The sequence below is a fragment of the Mixophyes fleayi genome, chromosome 3 (assembly GCF_038048845.1).
Source record: "Mixophyes fleayi isolate aMixFle1 chromosome 3, aMixFle1.hap1, whole genome shotgun sequence".
NCBI lineage: Eukaryota > Metazoa > Chordata > Amphibia > Anura > Limnodynastidae > Mixophyes > Mixophyes fleayi.
The window spans coordinates 276,034,000-276,054,007 of record NC_134404.1 but is presented as its reverse complement, the minus strand read 5'-3'; the positions used below and the strand labels follow the sequence as shown (position 1 = coordinate 276,054,007).

Sequence of the window (20,008 nt, the reverse complement as noted above, 5' to 3'; positions counted from 1 at the left end):
AATACAAAAGCTTTATTTAGGACTCGTTTATCAAAACAGTCATCTGTGATTATCCAGTGTGCCATATCTCACTGTGTTTACCAGATTATTATGTGTTATGCACTAGAAGCTGTCCTGAGATTGAAGACATCTAAGTGAAGTCACATGAGCAAGGTTATCTCAGATCAATAATGGTCATGATTTATCATCATCTGGAACCCCATGAAATCATTGCTGTTATAGCTTAAAAAAAAGAGTAATGTACCTGTGCATTGTCACTTGTGTGTCACATTACAATTTCACATGTAGCACTGAATTTATGTTATAGATTTAATATTGAGTGGGTCCTACAAATTAACTCGAATCACTTACCCCACAATTAGCTGTGGTACATAGAAATAATAATGTTATACAAATGGAAAGATATAGATAGGATAGGATAGGATAGATAAGATAGATAGTTACAAAATGTCCTGTAGGTTTCCATTTGACAAGTTACACACAGGGCTGCCAAGAAGAATTCAGGGCCCGGGTACAACAAATTCATGGGGCCCCCCTCATAGTGAAGTAAGCCCCAAAAAATTTTTGCGCCGCCATTAGGTGTATGGTCATATATTAAGGGGCGTGGCTAGCCAAACGGCGGTGCAAAAATTTTGGGAGGTGTGGTCATGCATTTGGGGGCGTGGCAAACGTGCCATTGGGGCGTGGCTAACATAAAAACCACTAGGCTCTCAATTCGCCGGAGCGTCACATATGTTCAAGCACTCCTGACTTTCAGGACATCTACCACCACAGGGTAGTATACAAACAATGCAGTGTGTACACAAACAGTTCAGTCTTAGCCTACACCTTACATTGGACACAACATTCACCAAAAATTGGTATTGTCCCTACTAGAATCACAACATTTCACACACTGTGCTGCTCTCTCCTACCTGTTCTTCTCACTTTCTCCACCTGTGGCTGCTGCTTTCTTTAGTTGTGGCTTGTCCGGATCCAGAAATGTTGTAGGACCTATTTTGAAAAAAAAATGGCTACATTTAGAAAATTACAGCCAGCCCCAGCGTTAAATCAATAGCACCCACGATTAATAATTAGGCCTTCCTCCAGCCCCAACATTAAAATAATACTATTCACATTTAATAAATAAACCTATTTCCCTTCCTGCAAACAGCCCCAGCAATACCTATTTCCCGCAACCATCACTGCCATTAAATAATTCAGAGTCACATTTAATAAATAGACCTCATTCTCCCTAAACTCACCCCAAGATTCAATAGCCCCCAAACCACCCCATCTTAAATTAATAGTCCCTACTATTAAATTGCCTCACCATCACCCTACAAACAAAATAGCGCCCATTAATTAGCTGCCACCTACCTCACACACACTACATTGCAACAAGCCCCCTGTGCCATTACACACACAATACTGTGCCCCTTCATCACAACTACACTGTACCCCCTTATGCTCACACTGCGACCTCCATGCTGCTTTTCCCTTCTTTTTTACTTTGTGCCTCTCTCCCACTTTTTTTCCTCCTCTGTTCCTCTCTCCCACTTTTTTTTATTCCTCTGTGGCTCTCTTCTTTTTTTCCTCCTCTGTTCCTCTCTCCCACTTTTTTTTTTATTCCCCTGTGGCTCTCTCCTTTTTTTCCTCCTCTGTTCCTCTCTCCCACTTTTTTTTTTATTCCCCTGTGGCTCTCTCCTTTTTTTCCTCCTCTGTTTCTCTCTCCCCAATTTTTTTTTATTCCTCTGTGGCTCTCTCCTTTTTTTCCTCCTCTGTTCCTCTCTCCCACTTTTTTTTTTATTCCCCTGTGGCTCTCTCCTTTTTTTCCTCCTCTGTTCCTCTCTCCCACTTTTTTTTTATTCCCCTGTGGCTCTCTCCTTTTTTTCCTCCTCTGTTCCTCTCTCCCACTTTTTTTTTTATTCCCCTGTGGCTCTCTCTTTTTTTTCCTCCTCTGTTCCTCTCTCCCACTTTTTTTTTTATTCCCCTGTGGCTCTCTCCTTTTTTTCCTCCTCTGTTCCTCTCTCCCACTTTTTTTTTTATTCCCCTGTGGCTCTCTCCTTTTTTTCCCTCCTCTGTTCCTCTCTCCCACTTTTTTTCCCCTCCTCTGTTCCTCTCTCCCCAATTTTTTTTTATTCCTCTGTGGCTCTCTCCTTTTTTTCCTCCTCTGTTTCTCTGTCCCCTTTCTGTATAGTACTGTACCTCTCTGTTTTCCTCCCCTTGCCTCTCCGTTTCTTTACTTACCTTTTGTCAACTTCTTTCTTTTCTTTTCTGCTCTTCTGTCTCCTCTTCTGTCTTCTTTCTTCCTGCTGGCTGCGGCGCTCCTCACTGACTGACAGGCGTGACTTGATGATGTCACGCCCGGCAGTCAGTGTGAATGGAGGAGAGGAGGGACACGGCGCCGCGCGATCACGTGAGTATTTTTTTTTTTTTTTTACATTTATTCTTCCTCCCAGCTCCCAAGAAACCCAAGACCCCCCCCCCCCCCCCCGCGGGAAAAAAAATTATTAAAAGTTAAAAAAAAAAGCGCAAGACAGGAAAAAAAAAAAAAAAAAATTAATTAGCAGCGAGGGCCCGGCCCGGGCCCCCTGGCATGGCCGGGCCCGGGTAAACTGTACCCGCTCCCCCCCCCTCTCGGCGGCCCTGGTTACACAACCCTAGTAATTATCACCAATAATTGTAGACACTGATTATACTGTCTCATTGTTTTTAAAGCATCAGGGAGCTACATTCAAAAAAGTACAGTGTTGCTGGAAACTGGCAGCAAGAAAGGAAGTAAATGCTAATTGAGGATGAATACTTTTATTCTGACGGCAAGTCATTTGAAGACAAAACTGACTTAATTACTTAAAATGAGTTATTAACTAACAGTGCAAAAGGTGTCTATATTCTTTGCAAATGTGCAGTGATCCCCATTTAAAAAAAGAGACATTAGCACTAGAAAACTCGATACTGTTCAGGGGATCAGGGGACACAGATATCTATGGATGGAAATACAGGAGAGAAAGCAGGGTCTAATTGGTTAGAAGATGCAACAATCCAATCAAACTCTGCTTTTAGCAACACACTTCCTGTCCTAGTAGTGAAGCCTCACTCCTGTTCTGCCTTTTATTTGGCTATGGAGGATTTTTCTTTCTGCATAAATCCACCCTTTCAAGTACCTGCTGTGAACCTACAAATTGATTGAGCAACTTCCATTTCTGTATTGTTGTATGAGAGGCAGGTCTGGTAACAGTACCTGGTGGGGAGTGCTGGTCCTCTATTGTTATTTGGACACTCGTGGGGTACCACTTGGTAAGTTAGCTCTCTAGGGATTGGCGAATTGGAGATGTGGTGCTGTTTAAAAAAATTTATGAGATCACAACCAGGGAATTATAGATCTGTAAGCCTGACATCAATAGTGGGGAATTTCTGGAAGGTAATTAAGGGTAGGTACTCAGGATTATGTGGTGGGCAATAAGATTATTAGTTGGAATCAGCATGGATTTGTAAGGGATAGGTCATGTCAAACTAATCTAATTAGTTTATACGGGGAAGTAAGTGGGAACTTAGACCAAGGTAGTACAGTAGATGTGGTCTACTTAGATTTTGCAAAGGCCTTTGATACAGTGCCACACAAGAGGTTGGTTTACAAAATAAGGGAACTGAGTCTAGGAAACAACATATATATTTGGGTCAAAAACTGGTTGGAGACTAGGGAACAGACGGTTGTGATAAATGGAACATTGTCTAATTGGACAAAAGTTTTTTAAGTGGAGTACCTGAAGATGCCGTGCTGGGGCCACTCCTTTTTAATTTATTTATTAATGACCTTAATGATGGTTTAGAGAAAAAAAGTTTCCATTTTTGCAGATGACAACAAACTCTGTAAGATAATAAAACTAGAGCAATACATAGTTTCTATGCAGAGGAACTTAAACAGGGGGACTGGGAGGCCAAATGGAAGATGACGTTTAACACAGATAAATGTAAGGTTATGCACTTAGCGATCAAAAACAAACATGTAATATATAAATTAAATGGGATACATTTAGGGGAATCTAAAATGGAAAAGGATTTGGGAGTGCTCGTAGACAGTAGACTTAGCAATAGTGCTCAATGTCAAGCAGCAGCTGCAAGAGCCAATAATGTATTGACATGCAAAGAAAGGGGCATAGATGCAAGGGCAGACAGTGTAATTTTGCCACTTTATAAATCATTGGTAAGATTCTTGAATACGGAGTACAGTTCTGGGCACCACTACATAAAAAATACATTTTGGAACTAGAAAGGGTTCAGAGAACGATGACAAAATTGATAAAGGATATGAAGTCACTAAGTTATGAGAAAATGTTAGCCAGTTTAGGCATGTTTACTTTAGAAAAAAGTCATCTAAGAGGGGACATGATTACTATGTACAAATACATTAAAAGTTAATAAAGATAATATTCATGTAAACTTTTTATGCCAAGGACAGTACATAGGACTCGTGGTCACCCCCTAAGATTAGACGAGAGAAAGTTTCACAACCAACAAAGGAAGGGTTTCTTTACAGTAAGGGCAGTCAAGATATGGAATTCACTGCCAAGCAAGGTCGTGAAGGCAGATTCAATTGATATGTCTAAGAAAGGGTTAGACAATTTTTTAGTTGAAAGGGGTATCCAGGGTTACGACCGTCAATTAAAATGAAGGACAGTAGTGGATCCAGGGAGAAACAGGACTGCAATATTGGGTCAGGAGGGATTTTTCCAGATTGAAATAAATTGAAGGTTGCTTTATCTGGATCAATTTCAAATATAAGAGAGGGATTGCAGTAGATCCAAAAAAGTTGAACTTCCATTTTTGTTTAAGTTTGCGCTGCCAGGCACCAATTCTCAGCTAACAGTGGAGGTCTATAGGAGGAAACACCACCCGACACTACGCTGTTGTAGAGGTTTTAATTTAATTGAATAATTTAGTGTGCATTATGAACAAAGCCCATTTGAAATATCATTGGAAAACCCTATATTCACATAACATCTGATAGCAGACAGAGATTTCACACCAGCAAAACTTTAAATACAGTTCCTGCATGAGATGATAATTATATATTCTACCTTGTTTTAAAATACTGAAGATTTTATCCACAGGGTCCATCCATGTTTACCAGTTGGCACAAATGACTGACTGCAGATAATTCTCACTTAAAAAGTCTATATGCATCAACCAACTGTTTCTCACTCAATTATTTCTAAATTGTCCTACCTAATGAAGTATTGATTTGTAAATGTCTGACACTTCACAAATGATTTTTTTCCACGTCACCAGGCCCTGGCACCCCCATCAAACTCACTCTTCTGGCTCCCCCTGTTGCAGGGAATCTCTGAGAAGCAGGAGTTAATCGGTGATCGTAGTCTTAGAATAGAAGTCTTATAGTCTAGGGAGAATAGTTTGCTTTCCCCCTAAAGGCAAATTACAAATGCAGATGCTGGATATGCAAATGATGACAAACCAGGTTACTCGGCGTGTATAAGTGGCTACATGGAAGCTCTTAGAAAGCTATATAGCACATTTTTAGCATTGAACATTATAACTGTGCTTTTGCCTGGCTCACATAATAAGCAATTTTATTGCAAACTGCAAAACTCAAATTTTAGTATGGCCTGTCTCTTCTTTTTCAGTGATTGTATAAACTATGGGAATACTGTTGTGTTAAACAATTCCAAAAAAATAATTTATGTAAAATAATTAGTAACCTAAAGCAGAATTGTGATAAGTACACAAAACACAGAGATGTTTTCCAGCTTCGGAAACCTCCCTTTAGAAAGACTGTTTGCCCCAGCAAAATGGCCTTGTAGATTTCATTGTTCTAATTTGTTTGTCACCAACACAATTAACATTTTTTTCTTATAGTTTCATTTTTTTTTTTTTTTTACAAACAAACGGATACATGTGGACAATATACTATTGATAGGGATTTGATTCTAATCTCAGGTCTAGGAATGGCGCAAATAAAGTCCCCCCTACCAAGACTAGAGTATTTTATTGTTTCCAAGACTGTTATGCAACATTATTCTAATCGAAACCCTACTGCTCTGCAAAATATTGCAGTGCTATATACCAGAGAAAACAACTATGCCGAATCACTTTACAGTCAATTTCTCTCAGAAATAAGACACAAACATTTCAATTTGTTTGTATTCATTGTTATTGTTATTTTGTTTCTTGTCTCCATGAGAGTCACGCTGTGAAATGATGCTGCATCTAACGAGATGAATCAATAGTGTGACAAAACTTCTCTGTATATGGCACTCACTGGGAAGAGCAGTATTTTGAAATAAAAATGTCTTACCGCCATTAACGCAAGGTATTCCACCACTCTGTTACTGTAATTGATATTCTAGATGGCATGTTTTTATATTTTAAGAAAACAAAATATACATAGTGGTGATAGTTATGATAGCTATGAATTAAATATTTTTGTCTCAAATATTGGCACATTTTCAAGGAATCCTTATCAGGGACATGCATTACACATCCTTTGTATTCTCGTTGTTGTAGAGAAACTAAAGTATTGTATATATTTTACTGTCTTATCACACTATATTCTGTTATTTATGGGTACAAAAACATTCCTGATATACATCTGATGGCTCTCCATTATATCTCAACCACTCAGATGGGAGCTGTGGTAGTCATTTTCACGATGTTCAGACATTGCCGCTTTTAAGGCAGCAACGGCTGGACCCCACACTTCTATAATGTTTTGTGGCGCCGGGTCCAGCCAATGCCGCCTTAAAAGCAGCAATCGCCCTTTCAGCAGTGGGAATGACGTGCTTACCAGTCGCCAACTTGTCTTCATTCGCAATTGGCACGTGACCTGTCACAAATGCTGCACGTCTATATTAAGGTATTTCGATGTATACTGATCATCGCAATCCTCGTTATTTTGATGTTGCTCACATTCTTGTCGGTCTGGTAGTCATCAGGTATGCGTACCCCATCCGATGGGAGATGTGTTTGGATGATGTGACTGTATATGCATGTGACTATGTATACTACCATCGTCTGACTGCAATAATGGAGTTCCAGCTGCATGTGCATATAGATTTGGCCATATATGTGTGTTAAATGTACAGCTGGATAAGGCAGCAGTGACAGCTTTCAATGAACTAGTGATTTTCAGTCATGTTTAACTATAACTGGACAACGGAAGTAGTGGTTCAATATAGAGAAGCATCTCAGTTTGCTATCCCCTAAACTTACATATAATGCATAATTATACTCTACAGCAGGGGTGTCCAACCTCTTAGCTTCCCTGGGCCACATTGGAAGACGACGAGTTGGTTTGGGCCGCACATAAGATACACTAACAAAAACGATAGCTGATCATCCAAAAAACCATAGAAAACATAGTTAACACATATATATATATATATATATATATATATATATATATATATATATATATGAGAAAAAAACTGATTTTATATATATATATATATATATATATATATATATATATATATATATATATATATATATATATATATATATATATATACACATATATATATATATATATCACTTTTTTTTCAAATCCCCTTATACTTACCTTTCAATCGCCCTTTTCAAAAAATCCTCTCTAGTTATTATACTATAATCACTTTTTGTATTGTTTCGATGCAATATCAATAAAGTTCATTTAAGCCAGGCATTGTATATCAGGGTGCCCTGACCAGGCCTGCGGTACCTGACATATACATCACTGTGACCCCAAATTGTCACCTATTTTGCTAATTACACCACTATGTTAGTTAAGGAATAACAACTTATAATGGGCCAAAGAGAATAATATATAATGCCCCTTTAGTAATACAAGTAGAAGTATTTAGCAGGGAGATAAGGTCCATGATGCTCCAGGACCAGGTGACTTTTAGTCACTGGTCAGCGTCCCCTGAAGTAATAAAAAAAATCCCCCTTAACTTACCTTTTAATCGGCTTGTTCTCCTGTCCTCTTCTCTTCTTTTCTCCATTTCTGTGCTGCTGATTGTTCTTCTCACGCGGGTGTCTCCTCTGTGCTGCGCTCCGCAATGGATGTTGGGCGTGATGACATCACGCCCGACATTCACTGCGAGCACCGCACGGAGGAGACAAGGGAGGGAGCCGGAGTACCTGCTGACGTGACCGCAAGGTAAGTATTTTCTTTTCTTTTTTTTTGCAGGATTTATTTTTCCATTAATAGTGCTGCCCCCTTGCCACAAGCAAAACGCCTTCTGGGCCACATTTACAGGCGTGCTGGGCTGCATGCGGCCCACGGGCCATGGGTTAGACAACCCTGCTCTACAGCAATGAACTCTTCATCAGACAGATAGGAGAAGAGAAACAATATGCATGCTGATGTATTTCTAAGTGCTAGCATGTAAGAACAGTCATGGCCTCTCAGTGCATGTTGGCATTTGTAGAGCCACAAGAGTTTCCACAATATTTTGACAGCATTATCCTGGTACCCAACAGCCATGGGTACCATTGATAATAACCCGCTGTGTATGGTTGGCTTTTAGAAAATGGGAGACGGGGGACATTTTATATTTTTACTTTATTTCAAGTGAATCCGGTGGGTACATTACACTTCACCAGGCACTCCTCATAGCACCGGATGTTGCATCTCCAGTTTTTCCATCAATTTGGGTTTAGAGGTTTGAAACCCAAAACAGATCGGATGTTGTTTCAGTTTTCAGCCTCCAAACCGCAGAATAGTAATTCTTACATATATTATCTGCTATAGCCGACAATACAAAATGCACCTAAAAATGTGAATAACTGTAACACGCAACAGCTTGTGTAGTTTTGTATGGTAAACCTAGGACCATTTAAAGGTTTTGTAATGTTGTGTTTCTGTCTTAACATAATACACGTAATTTCCCAAACTAGTTCACATTTCATATCCTAATCACAAAAGTATTCAAAATTCTGAGAGCTTGTCACACAGCTGAATGAGTATATTATTTTAAGCTTGATTATCACCATCTGGTGACCCTATGATGTGAACATTTGAAATGATCTTAAATTCACACTAGTGACATCTTTCTAGAGACAAGTGATGTAAATGCTTGAGTATAATCCCCTCTCAGTACCAGACACAGCTGCTATTTTTTTTTATTTATAAGTTTCATGAATTAGTAAGAATAGAAAATGGTCTTCTTTCAAGTGGTGAATGGCAGATTATAGTGATTTACTGCAAAAAAGCCACTGCTCTTGTATATATACATCAATATCAAAACGATGAAAGGCTGAGATGATCTGACAACTCATTTTAAAGACAATGGCCTGTTGATTATGCATTCAACAAAGAGGGTTTCAATACACTCAATTTGTTAGATCCCTATTAAAATTAAACAAAAAAAAAAAACCCTGAAAAATACTTTATTTCACAACAAACAACATCAAAAACAGCTATAAATAGCAGCAGCTGGAATAATGTGAGGTCTAGAGTGTCAGCAAAATAAAACACTTGAAATTATTCTCAGCTTAGTTATATAAAAATTATATAAGAAGCAGAGTTACATGGGCAATATGAAATAATAGGAGAATTATATACAGAACATCAGTGCTCATAAAATCAGGCCCAGGTTGTTTATATGAGGTAATCCTAAAATGTCATGTGCACAGCGGACGTTCCATTGTGCTGCATTAACTGTATGGTAAACACAGTATAACCAGCACTATGAATAGGTTGCTGTAAGGGGTGATTGATGCCCACAGCTTCCATGAGAAATTGTGTGGCCCAGTACAAATTAAACTGGCAGGGCCCCGCTTGTCTTTGACCAGCTCTATCCACCCTGGTTCCAACGGAGGCAGAGGTGTATGTCTGGGTATAGCAGTGCCACCTGTGGTAGTTTAGTGGTACTGGCTCGTGAGTATTACATGAGAGAGCTGAATAGCAGTGCAGCTGTAGAAGCACCTACACACACAGTAACATATTAAGCACAGGTGGGGAATGTAGGGAGGGGAGGGTTTGGGTTGAGTTTGGGACCAAGTACCAAAAACAACATCAACAGTTTGGACCTCAGGACTACTAGGACATTGATTTTATCACAAAAATGTGGGTAGCGTGAACATACACCGACACTCTCACTCACACACAGTGCAATTTTGGCTCGTCAGTGCAATTTCAGATGTTATTTTTTTTTCCTTTTAAAATTACATTTGTATTTCATGGACTGTGTTTTAATTTCCACTTTCCTTTTACAGCATTAGGACTTAAAGACCCAGTCTGAGTGAAACAGTGAGTGAGCCTGCTGGAGCTGCTGTACTTTATCTATGTTTCACTCCTCCCACTTGTTTTAGTTGCTGATGAACTAATCTTTGCCAGAGCTGTGATCTAAATGAGTTTGCTCACTTTGAAGATTAGTTCATTTTGAACTGATCATTCATGAACTACCCATCACTAGAGCCAATACATTACTGTTTATGACAGGGCTGGTACTGATAATTCCAGACCAGCAAGATAAGGGCACTCAGGTCTCACACCGCCCTGCTCAGAACAAGTGAGTAATTCAAAATTAAAAGAAAATGCTGGTCAGGTGGCAGGTCCTCTGGTCAGTCCAGGCATCGTACACTGGTACCTCCTGTTAACCCCGTCATGGCGGCTCTATTGATCCCTAGGATAAATTCACCCTCAGCATAGTTTAGTGAATGCCAGGCATAGCATTGATGCAGCATGTTCATGAAAGTTGATTGCAGGTCAGGTGGAGGGTAGCAATGGTACATGAAAAGTGCCCACTTTAAAAGCCCTATATAAGGTGTTATTTACATACAATAAATATAACAATGTTTAAATGGTTAATCAAATGTGAAAATCTGCACACTTTCAAATAAGCACAGATGATGAATTTATGATTACTGATCACCATGGCAGTAAAGGTCTATACATACAGGGTAAAACAGGGTGAAACAGGGTAACAAGACCAAAATGCAGTCTACCCTTGTCAATAAAACAATTATAATACAATTAAGTATTTTGGCAAAATGGGCTCAATTGTGAGAAAGACTGAAACTTAAGATATCCCCCTCCCTCTCACCCTTTCTAGCCCTATCCAGCTCTGTCCCCAACCTCCATCATGTTCCACTATTCTGATCACATGGATTTCTTAGCAGTTATTTGATCTGACACTATCTTTATTCAGTAGCACTGGTAATGTCTTATTGTGTAATTGCTTCTTCCATTAAGATAACTCATGGATGAGTGAGCATATGGAAAACTATAGTGATGTTTGAGTCACTGCAGCTATGGGCCTACCTGCACCACTGATCTCTATGACTTGTACCACTGAATGAGTAAAGCAGTGCTATACTTCAGAACATACCAACAATAGGTATGATGGATGACATCCTGGAAGCTTCTGTTGAGACTTAGGGCTAGGTTTACTAAGCTGCGGGTTTGAAAAAGTGGGGATGTTGCCTATAGCAACCAATCATATTCTAGCTTTCATTTATTTAGTACCTTCTACAAAATGACAGCTAGAATCTGATTGGTTGCTATAGGCAACATCCTCACTTTTTCAAACCCGCAGCTTAGTAAATCTAGCCCTTAGGGATGAAACATGTCATATAGGTGGTGGAAAAGAAGGATTAATTACATTCTACAAGTCTCCTGATTTTATTTTCTGCTAGTACCATTATGCCAGGAAACACTTTATTTCCAGAGAAGAGGTTAAATGTTACCTGTTGAGTTGACCAAAAAAATTTGTCTCACGTGACCTACACGAACATGGAAATCAGTAGGGGGCAAGACGGAATATGTTTGTTTTTTTTATTAACGTGCCATGTCAGCCCGCAAGTAGAAATAATGAGGCAATCAATTTTCAAGCAAAACTGTATAAAAGGCAGACAATTATTTGATAGATCAGCACAAATCCTTCTTCTCATCTACCTGTACATGACCTAGTGGAGATGTAGTGCTGGTAAGCACACTATACTTTAAGTACAGATGTATGTATGTTATCAAGCATCTAGGGTCTAATATCCACTTATTATAAATTATTCCGAAACAAATCTGTTGGTGACTCCACAAACTTACTTTCTCGTTGCATACCTAGGGGAGCACAGGTTTCTGTCAGACCTCCAAGAAAATTAGCAAAACATGTCCCATATCAGTGGCAGCTGTTAAGATCTTCAAGGAATGAACTGTCTTTATACTCTGAGCTACGAACCAGCTCTTAATGGCAGTGTTCAGAAAGTCTCATCTCATCTGGCTTCAGGTTAATAAAACCGTAACATTTAATTAATCGTTGCAGTCTTTTCTCTCTCCTACCCGGTATTAGGTACTAACTTGTTACAGTACACAGGAGGACCGCTCAGACTCAATGGCTACCAATTTTTTACTCTATTTACTTGACTGACTACATTAGCCTTTGTGCAGATATGCAGATATAGGTTATAAATAGTTCTAGTACATTATATTTGCATTCCAGGAAAAAAAAAATGCTTCCTGCCTTATTGGAAACGCTCTGATGAATCTGCACCTCATTTATTTAAAAATGATTTCGATTATCTGATTCTGAAAAATGAAGTCTAGTTATTAAAAATGTACCTTCATGTGTCAGCTCTTCATATCAGAAAATGCTTAGTTCAAGCAGTAGAATATATGGAATCACACTTACCTCTGCTATGGTATACACTTTAAAACTCTTATTTTATCACTTTAATTATATTCAGGTCAAACAACAAGAGAAAAAAATATCAGGCAATGAGCATGAATGAGCCATCAGCCATGATTACAAAAGTCATCAGCCAAAATTAATGGGAAAAGGAACAGTCTACACAACATACGGCTCAGTACTGGTTCAAACCCCAATAGTGGTTCTTTGAATCCTTCGACATGTCACTTTCCCGGACACCGAGCTCACACTTACAGCTTTTCAGATGAGACAGTGACTGAATAATTCTGTATAGAGAGCTGCAACATTATATGCACTTTATATGCAATTCTAAACATGGTTGACAACAGACATTTCGGCAAAGAAAGGTCACCCAGTCCTCTGGATTGGTACATGTCCTCTCTGTGACTTTAGTCATTGATGCTCTAGTCTAGTACATTATGATTCACAACTAATCTCACCAGCCCTTACTTTACTTCTGCACTACAAAGCAATACATGAGTTATGTACAGGACAGCCCAGGCTGTAAGTAATGACAGAGGGTGACTGACTAGATCATATGATGAACTGAATATAGATAGCTTCATATATATAAAATTTATTGTCTTCTAACCAAAACAGAGGATGTTTAAAAACCAGGTGCTGCTGTAAAAACAGAACACATGGATCTTCACTCTCACTTTTGAAAGGTTCATTTTTTAAGATGTTTACGAGCCATGAAATAAACATTTCCAACATGTACTACAACCAGGGCCGTGAAGAGAGATCATGGACCCCGGTCTATATTTCTGTCCCCTCATCCAACACTTTTTAGTGTATAAAAGTAGTGGGGACAAAGTGAAACTCGGGAGACCCCTCACTGGTGGGTGACACAGTTTATGCTGTCCAGCACTGCTTTTCCTTTTCCTGGACGCTCTGTAATGAGCCTAGCGACGGACAGACGCAAGGACCCACCACATGCGCCTGCAGGTCACATGTCACCTGTAATGGGAGGTGATGTCAGAATTCCCGGGCCCGCTGGGCTACCTCACCCCTCTTTACTACTACAGCCAAAATGCTAAACTTTAGGATCTGCAGGTTGAAAATTTCTGTATACACACCATTAGTTTTTTACGTATTGATTTTTTTTTAGTTAAGATTGGAAGAAAGTTCACACGTTTGTTAACAAAATGTATCCTAGTTTTCGATTTTTTTTTACAGTTAATAGAGTTTGCCCTTGAAAAATTAACACATCTCTGCACTTCAAAAGAAAAACAAAGAAACAGCAGCACTGACTAAAGTATTTACACTTTTAAATGTTAATGTCAACATTGATTTTTTTGTTGCTTGCTTACACTCTGCTTCTTAACTAGGCCATTACAAATTACTGCAGGGCTACAGTGAGATGGGGAAAGAGGTTATGAACCATCTTGCCCACTCAAAATGCTGAAAATAAAGGGACAAGTTGCCTTAAGAGTTTTGCACTCATTTGCATTCACCTGTACAAAATCTGAGCAATGAAGCAGGAGAATCAAGAGTCATGATAGACGGTGAGTGATATTTGTTATATTATCGTATAAAACGTGGAACGTTTCATTATATAAACTCTGTCTCTGCCTAATGGCGACATCTACTGGTGACATCTGCTACATTACAATGAACATTATACTCAGCTATGGTTTATCTACATTTAAAAACAAAAGCAAATGTGGCTTGCATAAAGTGCACCTGTTGTGTATACGCAGTGAAGGCCGTTTTGTGGGATCAAACAACTGTATTTATCAGAAAGTAGGCAATCAATTCAATAGGAACCAGTTTTGCCTCCCAACTCACTACACAGGTCTGTGATCCCGAAATAATGCACAACCCATTTGTATAAAATAAATGAAAATATTTTCTACCAGTAATTTCAAATAATCATTTATTTTTATTAAATTATTTTAAGCATTTATAAGAAATAAGATGTAAACTGATGAGACAGTCTTATGCTCCGATTCTGCCATATAAACCAGAAGCTATGTATAGTGCCCCCTTCGCCCACGTGATAAAAGGCAACCACCTTACATTATTTTACAGAGTTATTAGAACTAAGGTTGGGACACAGGAACAATCTCTATGGAATATCTGCAAAAAGCAAGAGTGAGTGGTTGAAATCCAGTTCAGTAACCATTGTAATAGTATAAATACAAGCAATAAGTAGCAGCTATATTTAAATTGGTTACAGGTAAAGTCAGTTGCATGCTTTTTGGACTGAACATATGTAGAGTCCTTAAACAGGAACATGTGTTTTGAGATTTACACCCTTAGTCAAGCAGAGACATGAGAAATACGAATCTGCAATGGTGAATACAGAGTGCATGTCATTTCATAATTGTTAATCGTATAATGGGTCCATTATATGGCTTTTCAGAAATGCCTTCAAATACAGCTAATAATCGGCCAAGGAAAGTTTATCATGGCAATAGAAAGTGTACATCAATTATTAAATCAAAATACAGGAATGTGAAGAACTCTACTAAATAATGTACACTTGGTCCCAGTCCAGAAGAATGTCACAATACGGCAGAGATTATGTATTAGACATGTGATAGTCATTAGGCAAGATCATTAGCAGCCTCTCTTCAGCCATCTCTAGATTTTACCAAGGGGCTGATTAAGGGGATTTAGTCAGCAGTAAACGTCTGTTTGTATCTCTACCATACAAAACATAGATTACTCAGGGCCCTTATAAGAGAACATGAGCCAATCTACTTTTCATTTAAAACTATAATAAAAAACCTGCATCAGACAATTGTGTAAAGGATCTTTGAAGACAGTGATGTTTTGTACAGTCACCACCTTGCATAGGGTTGTTGTGCAATTAAAATAATGTGACTACTGAGACTGTCTTTTTTTAGTACAATTTTTAGATAAGGTTTAACTACAAACTTGTATTTTATTAATCAGATTATTTTCAACAAGCACTCTTACCAACCTGCCGTTTGTGGCAATATAACTCCCCCTTCTCTTAATACATCATAGCTTGGCAGGCTGCTCTAAAGTGCTATTATTAAACAATGACATAACTTATACATTAAAAAAATGTTTTGTGAAAGAAGACTGTGTACAAATGTCTCTTACAGTACAACAATTCATTTATGACCATCTTCAACCAAACAATAAGCAGAAAAGACAAGGAATGATTTTATATACTAACGTAAGTTATGAAGCTATCAGTTCCAACATTCCTGAAGCCTGTGGTACCCAAATACAGTATTTATAAATGTTACAGTAAAAACATAGTACAAATGTAGTCATATTGTGTTACATGAAAACAGGACAGTGCCGCTATAGTTGCCAAACTAGTACTTGTAGTTCAACAACAAGTCACTAACTGTGATGGCAGCAGGCAGCACCTTTTACAGTGTATAGTGTTTTTCTTTTACAATTGCAAAGGGAGCAATGAGAAGTCACTCCTGACTGCAAATGTCAACTTCACAAACTAACCAGTTTGCAGCCCGAGGTGGCAATTAAAAAGGCACTGTTCCTCATACGAACCAACATAATCATTTTATTTCATTACATTATTTGTTCAAAGACATAAATAGAAAACGTATTCAGTGGAATTTAGACTGTAAGCTCCAATGGGGGCAGGGACTGATGTGAGTCAGGTCTCTGCACAGCGCTGCAGAATTAGTGGCGCTATATAAATAGTTGATGACGATGATGGGTTCTGCATTGTCCAAATGAGAGGTCTTTTCACATTTGGGAAAATTAGTTATTTACATAATGCCTAATGCACTATGAATGTTTACAAACAATCTGTGTCTATGCTTTCTCCGCATGGAAATCCAGAGGGCTCTGTATGCAAATGAGGGCATCCAAGACTCATCCAGTATTCCACTCTCCTCACTCCCAGACACTGGTTTCCTTCAGCTTCCCTGTCTCAGTAGCACTCACAAGGCAGGAGAACTGTGACGTATGGAGGAAGGTCCCAGGAGTTTAGAGGGGACTGCTCAAGATCCGTCCCATATTCCGCACTATACTAACTCCTGGGTGGTGCTCCCCTGTCTTGTGAGCACTCCTGAGGCAGAGAAGCTGAAGGAAGGCAGTGGCCGGGAGTAAGTGTAGTGCAGAATGCTGTCAGGTCTAAGGCATAGTCCCCACATTGTCATTTAGCGTAAGCCGTGTTATATGCTCTCTCCCAAACAAATGTGACAGGTCCTCTTTAAACAGCAAGAGCATTTACAGTGCAAAGACACATTTATAAAATGACATGGCACACAGAATAACCTGAATACATCATCTTGTTTATCTAAGCGATGTGCATAATGCTTGATGAAGTACTAATTTATTTTGAGTGACAACTTATATAAGAGGGTAATTTGTGCAAATAAACAAATGCAATCAAGAATCATAAGATTATAGTAGAAGGAATACCTCTAATTTCACGTTAAACACAATATATACCACATTATTTATAAACACAGATTTTGTAGAGCTCTACTAATGGAGCATTTACAGATAGTGGGTGGCACATAAAAACCAGCATTTATAATCTGAAATAAATGTCACAGAGGCTTTTATGAGAGCTTACAATCTAAAAATGAACTGTAAATCCTCTAGTAAGAAGATCATTGATATAGCATAGACTAGTGCTGCTGATGATATACGTTGAGAGCTAAAGATGTCCCAGTTCATTATGAGAGGGCTGGAATAAAGCAGCAGATGTGTAACTGTAAATGGTGCTATGGAGGGACTGAACAGTTCTAGTACATAGGAGATGTTGTTTATTTTGTATCAGAGGCAGGCTCTGGAGTACCCTCCATGCACTAAGCGAGGCAGCACAGTATACTGTAAGGACACACTGCTGACTGATACCCATCACCTTTCTGACATGTGTAAGGAAAAGTTTTATGTTCGAATAAAGAGTGATCCCTGCAGGATTTGAGAGGGATGATAATCAACAACCAAACACATCAGTATCTGACAGCACTGAGGAAAAACGCTCACACGTGAAACATTGACACGTAAAATACATCAATAATTCCATGTGCATCTTATCCTGGACCTACTAACTCACCACTCCTATCATTACCTCCTCCCACATCTCCTCCTGGAATTCATGACTACATCTCCCTTCCCCAATCCATTACCCTCACATCCTCCTCCTCCTCCTAACCATTCCAAGACTCTCCTCTGTACACAAGCAGATTTACTACAATCGGCAGTCTCAGCTATGGGCTCATAGTTGTCTCTTTAAAATACAATGTAAATTATAAAGGGCAAGGATCAAAAACCCCTTGTGGAGTGGTCATCTACCCTGTTTTATTTCTACTTGTACTCATGAAGTTGCAGAGATAATCCTTTATTACTGGAAAGTAATATTTTCTCATTACCACTACTACTAATAAATAATAATAATAATAACAACAATAATCAGAAGATGTAGAAAAAGAAAAAACAAAAATAGTACTATAGGGATTTAACCACCAAAAAGAAATATTACCCAAAAATACAACAGTGCCCCACAGAAACTATAATACAACAAATAAGGTCTACTCATGTAACTTGAGGTGATTTTATATATATATATATATATATATATATATATATATTATATATATATATATATTTAGTTCACATGCATCATATGCACTTGTATGAGTCTATGGTTCTATAGGAACGCAACTCTTCAATACAGCATTAATAATAACAAAGCCTATTCAGAATGATTGCAGTGTATATATAAACAGTGGTCGAGAATACCTTTCTCACACATTATTCACATATGTACGACAAGAGTTACAAGACTGCAGACATCCCAATAATAACTTAAAATAAGCAATATAAGAAACATGTATAACCTCAGTTCCCAAGTTGCTAAAATGCCTAAGATGATTGAGCACCAGTCAGTGAACAAATTTAAACTATTCATCAGAGCAGGACAGACATTGCCTGCCAGTAATGATAAGTACATGGGCAAGGAGAACCCCAAATGATACATTGCTGACAGCTCCTTCTTTTTCAATATACTAGTCATTATTTTGGATAGGATGAAATGTGTCTAGGTATGTTGAAATGTAATGTCATTATGCATACATGTAATTATGTTTACAGTGGCATTAATAGGGTTAACACATTTCATATAAGCACAGTGACAAAAATTACTTGTACTGTGTAAGTTTAGGTGACTTTTGGTGTCATTAAAAGCTGTTATCCCACCAGGCAGGGGTGTTCTTATGTCGCCCACCAACTTACCTTACACAGTTTCTGATACCGTGGAGAAGAGACTGCCATCCTTTGCAAGTGATGCAACAAAACAACAACTTTCTGCAGAGATGTTCTCACCACAGCCATCATTTTAAGTTTGCCACACTTCTGGAGGAACCTCAGAATTTGCATTATAAATGAAAAGCGGCAATCATTCCCTCATGGTCACTGGACAACCATTTGCCAGCTGTCTGAGCATGCTCGCTTCCAAATATATCTAAAAAAAAAATTGCTTTAAGGAGACCAAAGCCCACACTGCTTGGAAAGAGAGATGCGGATTGCATCTCCTAAGTTTGATTTCCTGAAATCAAATCCTTAAAACCCAGCTCCAGAAAGGCAGCAACAGCAAGCAGCTGAGGCAGGCTGCCTCATCGTACGCTTGCTTATCCTTGTGAAACCCATTCAAAAGGATGTGCCTTTAAGAACAGAAACATTAAGACTGCAATACGTTACGGAGTCCCCGTGTATAGATGATGGATATACAAGTGTAGTTAATTCCAAGCAGAAGCTTTGTACTGAAGGGCAGAGAGAATAAGAGAGGTGTGCACCCTTCTATTGAAAGATGTGCTTTCTCCCTCAGCTAGTCTCTGACTGAATGCAGCTCCACATGAGTGAATAGCAGGCTGGTATAAATCTTCAGAGGAGACCTGAGAGATAACTGCCCTAATTCCATCAGCCATACATTAAATGCTAATTAATTACACATAACCACAATACAGGATACATACAATGCAAAGCAGAGAGGGAGATGACAAAAAATATTAATTCAATGTATATATTCTAGCAAATAATATTTTCAATTAGTTTTTTTTCCAAGCACTGCTTTTAAATCGTTTACCCCCCCCCCCCCAAACCACTTTACTTGACTGATGTCTAGAAATGGGCTAAAGCGCATTTCATAAAGCAAATAAAGGTGTTTAAGATCATACTCATTGTAAGGTTGCACATAAAAAATCTGATGAACAGCGAACACTGTACTGGGGTAGGTGAGTTTAGGTAAATAGGGCAAGTGCTCTTTCTATGCAAAAAATGGTTGTGTATATGTTTCTCTCCATTAATCAGTGGGTCTGGTCTAGAGGAGCATTCTGATTATATGTAACCCACTCCTGCACTTGGCTATGAGAGATCTTTATTTTCTGCCAACTAATGCAAAAATCAGAAAATAACTGCCT

General features: G+C 38.6%; 1 protein-coding gene across 7 annotated transcripts in view; it reads right to left on the bottom strand.

The window, feature by feature from the left end:
* UTRN (utrophin) overlaps positions 1-20,008 on the bottom strand; it is a 541,342-nt gene that overhangs the window by 292,327 nt on the left and 229,007 nt on the right. The window contains exon 1 of one of the 7 annotated variants that reach the window (XM_075203654.1): positions 18,825-19,011. The exons of 5 other annotated variants lie outside the window; for them this stretch is intronic. In XM_075203654.1, coding sequence (XP_075059755.1) covers positions 18,825-18,968 — 144 coding nt within the window. In that variant the 5' untranslated portion in view covers positions 18,969-19,011. Of the gene's footprint in view, positions 1-18,824; positions 19,012-20,008 lie in introns of those variants that run through there. One more of the 7 variants, XM_075203655.1, reaches the window with a different exon arrangement.